The 11665-nt window shown below is 44.7% G+C and overlaps 1 protein-coding gene across 1 annotated transcript; it reads left to right on the forward strand.

Annotated features, from left to right (window-relative positions):
- Window positions 1-2017: 2017 nt before the first annotated feature.
- LOC118576494 (pregnancy-specific glycoprotein 22-like) lies at window positions 2018-7029 on the forward strand. The gene is made up of 4 exons (XM_036176744.1): window positions 2018-2075; window positions 3761-4120; window positions 5358-5717; window positions 6758-7029. The coding sequence occupies exons 1-4, from the start codon at window positions 2018-2020 to the stop codon at window positions 7027-7029; spliced, it is 1050 nt and encodes a 349-aa protein (XP_036032637.1).
- Window positions 7030-11665: the final 4636 nt, after the last annotated feature.

Raw genomic sequence — 11665 nt, forward strand, 5'->3', positions numbered from 1 at the left:
AATCATGGGTTGACTATAATCATAGAAGGAAGAAAGAAAAATAATCAGAAATGAGGACTTTTCAGAGGAGGAGTTCAGAGAGGCATTGCTCCTTACTCCAAATACTTTCTATAAGGAGGATATGGATACCAAGAGGGGAACCAGGCAGAAACCTGAGCAGAGAATTCCTAAGAGAGTTATTGACACACTCAGACACTCTGAGTCAATGGAAGCCATGTTTCTCATGTCTGCAAAGGAGGGAGGGCACACCTCTACTCACACATCTAAGCTGAGTGATGATCACAGTCGTTTAACCTAAGTGGTTTTTCCCAATTCCCTTCTAGCCTCCCTGTTAACCTTCTGGCACCTGTCCACCACTGCGGATGTGACTATTGAATCACTGCCACCCCAAGTGACTGAAGGAGAAAATGTCCTTTTCCTTGTCCGTGATCTGCCAGAAAATATTACGGCCTTAGCCTGGTTCAAAGGACTAAGAAGTATGAAACATGGAATTGCAATATATACACTGCACAAGAATTTAAGTGTGACAGGGCCTGTGCACAGTGGTAGAGAGGCAATATATCACAATGGATCTCTGTTGCTTGAAAATGTCACCCAGAAGGACACAGGATACTATACTCTACGAACCTTTAATAGACGTGCAAAACTCATATCAACAACATCCATTTACCTCCAAGTGCATGGTAAGTGATTCAGTGTGAACTCTGTGAGCACTGTGACTTTTTCACTGGACATATACAGGAGAGTGGTTTGTGCCTACCTTGCCCATAACATTGAGATGTAATCATGTTACTACATGTACACATTACATGTAAATGCATGTTAAATGAGGAGATATCATAGCTGTTCTTAAGGAAGGAATGCAGTTCTTAGTGAAGAAATGAAGTGGCACATGAGAGAAACAGAGACAAGGAACAACTGGTCATTTATAGTCACTAACCTCATGGCTTTGTCAGGTGGGGCTTCCCATCAAAGAGTTTGGTGGGTTGACATATGAACACTGGTTATCACCTGCTGTATACTATCATGACTCTTGATACCTATGCATTGTGCCCCAGTTGGGTTTGAACATTCAGTGCAGGATACATATGGTGTAGAATAATGGTATGGATCAGAATCTTTCATTTGAGTTTACCTTGCACACAGGTGGATGGATGGTGGGTAATTCAGCCAAGGACATCTGCCTCTGTCTAACTCTTGAGATTCTTACCAGGAGTGTTTCCTTGAGAAAGACTGTGATTGAGGTAAACATGAGATACTCACAGAGATGTGAGTACCAGGATGCCCTGCCTGCAGACCTCTGTTTGAGACTCAACTCTAGGTGTCCACGAGAAGTATTTTATAAGTGCTGGATTTTGACTTCTTGATGGCAGGAAACTGTGGTCCCTAGTAATGAAAGTCTTGTGATGTGTGGTACCAGACTGCACTGTCATGAAACCTTGGTTGGGCTCCATCCCTTGGACAATCTTCTTCAGAGAGTCAGCAGGGGAGCATAACTCAACAGGTGTCCAGGCCATTGACTAACTGTCCTGTTGGACATATGATATTTCACATGATGGTCATTGTCCCAAGGAGAGGGACCGAGGACACAGGTTCTACTGACAAGTGCTTATCTCTGGGCCCAGTTTGGGGATTTTTTTTTCTGCAGGCAAATGGCTATAGGCTGTGCTGATCTGACAGCTTCCCAGACATGAGCCATATTTCCCCGGGTGAACACCAGGGATGTTATCAGGACACAATGAACCGGTGGAAAAGTGTTTACCTGAACCAGGATCTTACCTAGTAGCCTGGTTCCACCCCTGTTTTTACAGACCTGGAAATCATGGTCCCAGCATCCCCAGACAGGCTGCTTAATGTGTCTGCTACACTGCCAGGAGATCATGTTCTGTTTCCCACCTTATGAAATGTAGGCTAGCCAAGGAGAATGAACTAAATATAGGTTCAAGGCATCCCAGAAAAACTACAGAGCACATGGGCAGACCCATTACACAGCTCATCAAAGAGGAAAAGTGAGAGCATGGTCTTGAAAATCTTACACAGGCTGAAGGAGCTCACAGCCTTTTTCCGGGAATCAGGTCACCTCCCCCCACACACTGGAGGTGTGAGACTCCTGTCACATCTGGGCCTTTGACCTCAGTCAGAACCCAGTCTGATGGAGACTCCAGTGAGAATATATCTGTTCTCCCTCCCGCCCCCCCCCACATCACTCTGGAGCCTCACAGGCAGTTTTGTCACCTTCCTGCTGGGAGTAAATCCCATGTCTCCAGAGCATTGAGAATACAGGGCAGACTGGGTGCCCAGCTGGGTTTCTTTGTCACACAGTTGTTCAGATTGTCCCTTTTTGATGCTGACAAACCTAGGCCAGGACACATCAGAGTGCAGTTCCAGGGTCAGATGCTATTATTTCATGTCACAGGGATTGTCATTACCCTTGACTCTACTCCGTGTTCTAGAGACAGAAACATAAAGAAAGAAATGGGAAAGGAACTTGGGGCAGTGCTGACTAGAGGGGCTGAACAGTGTTTTGAACACAGACCCACCCTCAGCCCATGGGACTCTGGGAGGTGCTCCTTTCTGGGAAGAGGCTCAGCTCAGATGGGACAAAGACAGCAGAGTTTGGGAGCTGTGATGGAGCTGAAGAACCTCAGAAGGATGACAGATCAGCCTACTGAGACAATGGAGTATCCTCTGTACTCCTGTGCAAAGGATGCACCACATCTCAGGAGCTTCTGCTCACAGATGAGAAGACCAGGAGTTGACAGTGTGAGAGGAAAGGACTGGCATATTCTCTGGAGTCTCCTGAGTGGAGACTCAGTGTTTGTAGGGGAGAAGATACAGAGTAGGAGAGAGGCTCAGCATTAGAATGTTCTCATTGAATATTAACCAGTAATGGTGAGGAGACGTTATTCTTGCATGAAGTTAATAAGCATGACCACAATATTCTGAAGACTGATGCTCTCAGCTTGGGGCCCAAATAAAAATCAAGCTGGTGTGGATCACTGATGTGGTCCAATGGATATAGGCATTTGCTTCATTGTCTGGCTAGCTGAGACCAATGAACAGAAGCCCTCTGACCTCCACTTAAGTACTATGTCCTATACCCACCCCACACACTAGACAAACCCTTACACTACTCACACACAAGTATAATATGTAAACAAGTGTAAAAAATCAAAGCAAATAGAATGAGTGAATATTATATCCCCCAAGCCTATGAGTTTCTTCAATGCATGGGCATACAGGGTTCTGGGACATCATTCAGTCAGTCAGTCTCCACATGTATCTGAGCCTTTCCTAGGCACAATTAAAAAAAAATACAAGACAACTCATGGCTCTTATGATGTCACAGTTTGAGTGGACTTGAGGTAAAGAAAGCTAGAAGGAGAATTCAGGTGTTGGCTGCAACCCCGAGAGGAACAGAAAAACAGCCAAGTCATAGAGTGAAGACACAGTGTCTGTAGGGGAAGAGGTCAGGCAGGCATCATCCCAGCACCACTCCACAGTAAATGTGAGCAGGGATCAGATGGCTGTAAGCCGGGTCAGTGTTGACAACTGAAGAGAGAGAGTCACGTAGTGGAAATGCCAAGTGTGTGTGGACACTGAGAACATGAAGGTCAGGTGCTGACCTCCACCAAGTAGGACAGGAAGACACTTACCCACAATCCTAGGCTGAGCAATGGACACAGCTGCTCAGGACACAGGGCCTCATAAGTCAAATACAAAAGTCTCAATTAAGATGGATCTTTCTCTTCCCTTCTAGCTTTCCTTTGGAAGTGTGGGCGCTTTGCTACCTCTGCCCAGTCCAGCATTGAATTAGTGCCACCCAGTGTTGCTGAAGGGGGAAGCGTTCTTCTACGCATTCACAACCCCCCGGAGAACATTGTAGGCTTTGTCTGGTTCAAAGGAACGACTGAGTTCAAGAACGTTGTGGCTACTCACTTTATATCAGACAGGAACTCAACTGTGTGGGGGCCTGCATACACTGGCAGGGAGACATTGCACAGAGATGGATCCCTGTTGCTTCACAGTGTCACTCAGAAAGACCGTGGATTGTACATCCTACAAATTCAGAGAACATATATGGGAAATGAAGAAATACAAGTGCAACTCCAGGTGGACAGTAAGTGACTCTCTGTGACTGTTCAGCGCTGGGTGGGGCTTAGACACACAGGACTGTCATGGCTGGCCTGGCCTCCCTTCCCTCTGCCCTGTGTCCCCATAGGGAGGTTTGAGCACTTAGTGCAGAACACACTGGTAGAGACAAATGTGCATAGATCAGTTTCCATCTTCTGACTCCACCTGCATCAGGGAAGACCTTGATGGAAAGTAACTCAGCCTAAGATGTCAGAGTCAGCCCAGGCTCTTGGGGCTCTAGACCAGGGAGCCCTGAATCCTGTCATCTTTCCAAGGCTGGACTAAAGTGATGCAGGGGAGCATTTTCTAGTGTTCTACACTTACGGTCTCTCAAAGATAATAGGGAACAGTGATTTAAGAACATATCAACCTGGGATATTTAATAGCTCCAAATTGAAAGTGTCATAAATAAAATCCAGGAACTGGTATAGAGCCCACAAAGGAGTGCTTTCTATTGGTTTGTTCTTCATACTTGCTCAACCAGCTCTCTTACATCACCCAGGACTCCTAGCCCAGGGCTTGAACTGCCTGCATTGATCTGAATCCTTTTGCATGAATCTCTAATTTAAAATAAATGTAAACTTTATTCTTGCTGACAGGCCAATCTGGTAGTGGTTTTTACAACTGAGGCCTTGTCTTGCAAAATGACAGTAGCTTGTGTGAAGTTGTCATAAAACCAGCCAGCCTATTACCCAAGCCTTTTAAAGACCTGAGCCTGCCTTGAAGGTGAGACTGCTCCCAGCCCCCACACTGCTCCAGACCGAAGGGATACTTGACAGAGCAGCAAGTGTATCTATTAGGTGAAGTCAGAGGTTGAGTGTTACCTCAAAGGAAACTGAAGGAAGAAAACCTAGAAAGTGAAAGTTCCAGGCCTGTTGAGTTCAGGGGAGGCATCATCTCAAACCCCACTGTGCATGAGTGTGTGCAGTGTCTGACCTAGGGCAGTGAGGGAGCAGCCATGTAGACACCCAAGGGGACAATTCCATGCATTGGACATGACACTATCAGGGGCACTGTTGGAAAGGAGGAGGTCATGTTTTTGCTCTTCATTAAGTGGGACACACACACACACACACACACACACACACACACACACACACTTGTACCTCTTGTACCTCTAGGCTGAGTAATGAATCCATCTGTTCAGGATGGAGGTCATCATCTTTTCAACAAGCACAATGATCCCCATGTGATGTGTTTTTTTTCCTGTTTTTCCCTCCCAGCTTCTCTTTCTCTGTTCTGTAACCCTTCTACTTCTTCTCAACTCATGATCCAACTGGTGCCTCAGTATCCTGCTGAAGGGGAAGATGTACTTCTCCAAGTTCATAATCTTCCAGAAGATCTACTCACCTTTGTTTGGTACAAATCAAAGTTTAGCACTCCAGTCCTTAAAATTGTAGAATATAGCAGAACCATCAATTCCTTCTCCTGGGGGCCTGCACACAGAAGAAGAAGGACGGTGTACAATAATGGATCCTTGATGCTCCAGGATGTCAATGAGAAAGATGCAGGAATGTACACACTAGAAGTTTTAAACAAAGATTTCAGTATTGAAAAAGCATACATGGAATTTCACGTAAAGAGTAAGTGATTACAGTTTCCACTGGCTGGGGGGTGGCTTATCCTACTTCATACACTAAACTCTCAGGATTGGGCTGTGCTTGCTCTATCCCCCACTGCATTGTGAACCACACTGGGGTTTCAGCTCTTACTGAAGGGCACAAATGGGGTAGACAAACTGTAATAAATCAGAACTCCTCACCTGTCTTTATGTGCAGAGAGGAGGATCTGTGCTGGGTAAACTCAATCCCAGGGTATCAGCTGCAGCCCAGACACTTGGAGCTCTCGCCATGCACATATCCCCAGAAAGACTCTGTGGCAGTCAGGTAGTCCCTGGCTGAGGAAGCCATGAGGTCCTCACAGAGAGCACAAGGAAGCCCTGAATCCAAAGCTTTGCTCTTGGATGGACTCAAGGTGACACTGGGGAGGTTTTTCTAACTGTTTCTATAGATATCCTGTGAGAGCTGACAGGGAACAAGGCTTTGCTGACTGTACAAGTCATGACACTGACTATCCCATAGAGTGTAGAACCAGCTGTGTACTGCTGTGACAGCTGCAGTTAGGTAGGTCACCTCTGTATCTCCTTCTCCTGAGGCTCAGTGGACAGGTGTCTGGGCCATTAGCCTATTGTTTTGATGGGTTTATGAGACTTCACAGGAAGGTCAAGGCACCAAGGGAAGAAACAGAGGCAGCAGATAATCCACATTCCTTCTTCATCTCAGGGGTCCAGCCTAGGGAATTCTCTTCTGCAGGTGAATAGTAACAGATGCTGCTGATGTGAGCCGCTCCCCACCCCAAGTTCAGACCACTGTTCATAACTAAGCTTAACTCATGGACACAGCCATGATCATGCACTGTGTGTCCTATTACAGGGAACCTGAGACACAGGAAACAGTGCCTGAATTAGGGCCACACAGTCCCTGGGGGGCAGATCTAAAGTAGAAGAAATGTTTATAGACACAGCTCCAAATTCTCCCCTCTGGAAGATTTATAAAGTATGAAGAGGGCCTGATAGATCTCTTGGGACTACTGTCATTTGGTACCTTCCTCTGTTTCTTTATAGAGTATGTGACACAGCCCTTTGTGCGAATCACTGATACCACAGTCACAGGAGGCACATCTGTGATCTTCACCTGCATTTCACCCGACACTGATATCTCCATCCGTTGGATCTTCAATAACCAGAATCTGCAGCTCACAGAGAGGATGACTCTGTCCCCAACAAAGTGTGGACTCAGAATAGATCCTGTCAGGAGTGAGGATTTTGGAGAGTATAAGTGTCAGATCTCCAACCGATTCAGTTTGAAGACCAGTCTTCCAGTCTTCTGGCCATGATGTATTAGTGACCTCTTCTCTCATCCTACAGCAGAGTGGTATCATTTCTTTATCAATGGAGTATAACATGGAGAAAAATCATGTGATGAAAATGATTAGTTACTACTCTGGACTAGCCATCATGGTGACTCATGGCTAAAATCCTGAGATAAGTGTATGTACAATGGAAGGCCAGGATTTAAAGTGAGGTTGTTTAAAAAGGAAAATAAAGACATCAATATGGTATATAAAAATTCAAAGGCCTCAAGAGCTTAGGTTGTGGTTGAAATACACAGCGATACCTCAGAATTTATGGGAAGCAATTTTACGAACCCTCAAACTTTTGGAGACTGCTGTCACAATGGTGCATTGTTTGCATAGAGAAAAACATGCTCTCATATGCTCAAATACATCCCTGTTTAACTAATTCACCTAGGCTTAATGCTGCCTGCACACCAGTCACCCATGGGAAATAAGGAAGAGTGACAGGAGAAGGGTCTGCCCATGATTCACTGTGGACATAGATGGTTTCTAAACAGTTTGATCCACAGTTTGTCTAACACAGAGATGTAAAATCCTTCATGTAAGCGCAGATCATACTGTTTTCATCCTGAGAGTGGCATTCACAGTGGGTCCTTGCACATGAGTGTTTGCCTGTTAATATGTATTTCTTTCCTTTTTTATTCTCCTCTCATCTATTACATCCTGACCACAGTTTCCCCTCCCCCCACTTCTCCTTAAATCCCACTTCCCCTCTAGCCCAGATCCACTCCTTTTCTGCTTCCCTTCAAAAAAAAGATCAGTCCTCCCTGATGTATCTAACAGAACACAGCATAACAAGTTATATTAGACTTGCCACAATCCCTCACATCAGAGCTGGGAGATGCAACCCAGTAGGAAGAAAAGGGTCCAAAGGGCAAAGAGTCAGAGATGACCCCACTTCCACTGTTAAGAGGTCCAGGAAAGTACCCATAACTTACATGCAGAGGCCCCAGCTTAAACCCCTACAGGGTCTGTGATTATCTCTTTAGTCTCTGAGATACTCTATAAGCCCTGCTGAATTGACTCTGTGTTCCATGTTTTCATGGTGTTCTTGCCTCCTCTGCTTTCTACAATCCTTCCTTCCCATACTCTGTGGAATATTGGCTGTGTGTCTCTGCATCTGCTCCCATCAGTTGCTTGATGATGTCTCTCTGATGACTATTAGGCTGGACACTTATGAATATCATTAGTAATCATTTCATTGAAATGTTTTCCCAGTCATGTTTGGTTGTATCTTGAATTTCTGGGCTGATCAGCCTCTGGTTCCTGGCCATCCAGGCAGTGTCAGGTCTAGTCTCCCTATTATGGCATGGGCTTTAATTTGGACCTGTCATTGGTTGGCCACTGTCACAAGTTCTGTTCCACCATTACCCCAGGACACCTTACAAGAAAGACAGATTGTAGGTCAAAGGCTTTGTTGTCCCAGTCCCACTGCTAAAATCTTCTGTGGTTATAGAAGATGACTGCTTCATGCTATCCATCCCTCACTGCTAGGTGTGTTTACTCACTAGGGTCGTTCTTATGGATTCCAGGGAGTTTCCACTGCAGTAGGTTTCCACATGGCTCCCCAATGCCACCACCATTCCAGTCACTTCTCCAAGTCCTCTCCCCTTCCATTCTACCTTCCCCTCCTGTTTTCTTCTGATAGTGATTTTATTGATCCTAGAGGGGAACCTATAATGGCCACTTTTCTTAACCCATTTAATTTCTAGGTTCATTCTAAATATACATCCTTATTCCCAGGGACAAATGTAGCACTCACCCTACATGCTCTTTTTGGCACAGAGAGAGCCCACCAAAGAAATCCAAAACGAATCCAAAGAAATCTAAAACTAATCCAAATGCAACAAACAATGAATTCTTAGTCATATGTATAGGAATGTCCCCCACAGAGTCACATGTGAGAATCCTTGGCCCTTAGGGAGTTGCACTACTAGGAGGTGTGGCCTTGTGGGAGGAATTTTGTCACTTGGAGGTGGGCTTTGAAGTCTCATATGTCAAGTTCTCCCACTGTGGTACACAGTATTCTTTTGCTGCCTAAGGATCAAGATGTGGAACTCTCAGCTCCTTCTCCAGTAGTATGCCTGTCTGCATGTCCCCATGGTTTTTACCATGATGATAATGGACTAAATCTTTGAAATTGTATGCAAGCCTGATTAAATGTTTTCCTTAATAAGAGTTGCCATGGCCTTGGTGTCTCTTTACAGCAATAAACCCCTAACTAAGACACACACTGTGTGGTGTCCAGCCCTACCCGATAGTCTATAACATAACCCACTTGTTTGAGGTTTGAGGCACATCACAGAAGAGCATTGGAAATACTGTAAGAGGCAGAAACCAGGATGTCTACTGTTAGATTATGTCTTCTATGCAGTACAGGGAAGATACACCCAAGAAAAATGACAACACCAATTGACATGGCAGGATACATGGGGAAATCTCGATAGACTCCCCTCCTACATAAAGAGTTCCAGGTGATTAATGAGTTCTGAGAGAGGGGGATTCAGTGTTCTTCAGAGATGAGCCCTGGATAAGTGATCTAATCCCACATGATCAACCATAAACACACATATATATGGGCAACACTAAATGGACCCAGCAGATTGTATTTATATATTTACTAACTTATGCGTAAATATATATGTAATAATAATAATTAAAGAAAAGACCATGAAGTTGAGAGGCAGTAGAAATCCTAAGAGGTGGTACAGTAAGAGAGAGTAGGGTGAAAAGGATGTAATGTAAACACAATATGCGTGTAGAAAATTCTAAAAAAGTACTTTTAAAAGCTTTGAAAATAAGAGAGGGCTAGGGAGAATAAGAGAATGAGAAATAGTTACCAAGAGACTGATCATGGAGGGAAGTTGAGGAGCCTTTTCTATGATCACCCTCCATTTCTAGGCAACATTATTGAGCAGTCTTCTGCTGATCCCCAGGGGTTCAATGTAGTGTAAGTGACAAGGAGCATGGAGGAGCCCAGTATTGTAAACTGAGTCATCAGGTCACAGCACAGACAGTTCCTACACTCTTCTAGAGTGAGCTGCAGGAGATGTGGCCTGATCGAGGCCATGGGAATCTGGCCTAAAGATGAAGACCTGTGTTCTGACCCAAAGGTGAGGTGACCATGCATTGACAGTGGATAAGAGGGACTCAGAGAATAGCTAGAATTTCCCAAGATAAGAGCTTGAGAGGGGACTCAGTGTTTGTGCTTGCTTAGTACCTAGAGAAGACAGAGGGGGACAGTGGTTCAGCAGGAGGAGGCTCTTGGTGATCAGGAAATGTTAAGAGATGGAGGGGAAATGCCATTGGCCATTATATTTTGATGACTGAAGTTTCCAACTATGACAGGGTGAGTCTCCAAGTGAAAATCCTACCAGGTTGGGCCAGACAGATTGCTCAGTGGGTGAAGGCACTTGCTGCTAAGGCTGACATGCTGTGTAAATCCTCATGTTCCACGTGGTTCAGGGACAGACTCAACTCCCTCATGTCTTCTAATGTGCATAACTGTACAGTAGGATTTTCTCAGACACAGAGAAAGAAATTGACAAAAGAGGGCTGGGAAGATGGCTCAATGGTTAAGTACACCTGTTGCTTTTCTAGAGGGCCTGAGTCCAGTTCCCAGCACCAATGTTTGGTGGGTTCACAACCAACCTTCTGTAACTCCAGCTCCAGGGGATTCCACAAAGTGCCCTGACTTGAGAAGAGTCCTGCACAGTTTGTACAGAATCATTTGCATATATAAAATAAAATAAATCTCATAAAGATAAAATGAGAAAGAGATGGCCCAGGGATTCTAGAGGTAGCAAAGAGAGAAGGCATCCCCAACGCACAAAATACTCTTAATTGTGAGCACACCTAAAAGCAATTGGGTTGAACCATTCAGAAACCTGAGAACACAGTTACTTACAGGGTGAATGACATGTTTGGGAGCACTAACTGAAAATGATCACAACACATTGCTTCTTTCCATCAAATTCTGTAGAACCACCCAGTCACTCACACTGAAGCTAAGGGATGAACACACCTGCTTAGAGCATAGACCCAGCATTCCATAAAATGCAAAGAGACCAAGAATACTGTCTTTTCTCTCTAGCCTCAGTTTTTGTTTTTTAAAGATTGTTGTTTTTTTTTTTTTTACAAGATTTACTGATGTACATAAGTGGTTTTTCTACCTGTGTGTCTGTGTACCACCTGCATGCAATGCATGCAGAGTCCAGTAGAGGCATTGGGTTCCCTAGAATTGTAGTTAGTTGTTATGGTGAGCTGCCCTGTATGTGTTGGGAATTGAACTCATGTTCTCTGAAAGAGCAGCCAGTGCTCTTAATTAAGAATCCTTCCTTTCCTCCAGCTTCTAGCCTTATTTTCAACCTGCTGGTACCCTCCCCACACTGCTTAAATTACTATAGTATCATGGTTGCATGATGCAGCTGAAGGTGAGAATAGTCTATTAGTTCATTTTTCCTTTTTTGGTTTTTCAAGTCAAGGTTTCTACAAATAGTCCTTGCTCTCCTGGACCTCATTCTATAGGCCAGGCTGGCCTCAAATTCAGCGATCCATTTACCTCTGCCTCCTGAGTGCTGGTATTAAAGGCACACACCACCACTGCCTGACATTC

This window comes from Onychomys torridus, unplaced genomic scaffold (assembly GCF_903995425.1).
Source record: "Onychomys torridus unplaced genomic scaffold, mOncTor1.1, whole genome shotgun sequence".
NCBI lineage: Eukaryota > Metazoa > Chordata > Mammalia > Rodentia > Cricetidae > Onychomys > Onychomys torridus.

Bases quoted from the DNA above. Each gene is read 5' to 3' on its own strand.
- LOC118576494 (XM_036176744.1), top strand. From the start codon at position 2,018: ATGGTCTTGAAAATCTTACACAGGCTGAAGGAGCTCACAGCCTTTTTC. The intron at 2,076-3,760 runs GTCACCTCCCCC...CTTCCCTTCTAG, and splicing joins AGCCTTTTTCCGGGAATCAG to CTTTCCTTTGGAAGTGTGGG. The intron at 4,121-5,357 runs GTAAGTGACTCT...TTTCCCTCCCAG, and splicing joins AGTGCAACTCCAGGTGGACA to CTTCTCTTTCTCTGTTCTGT.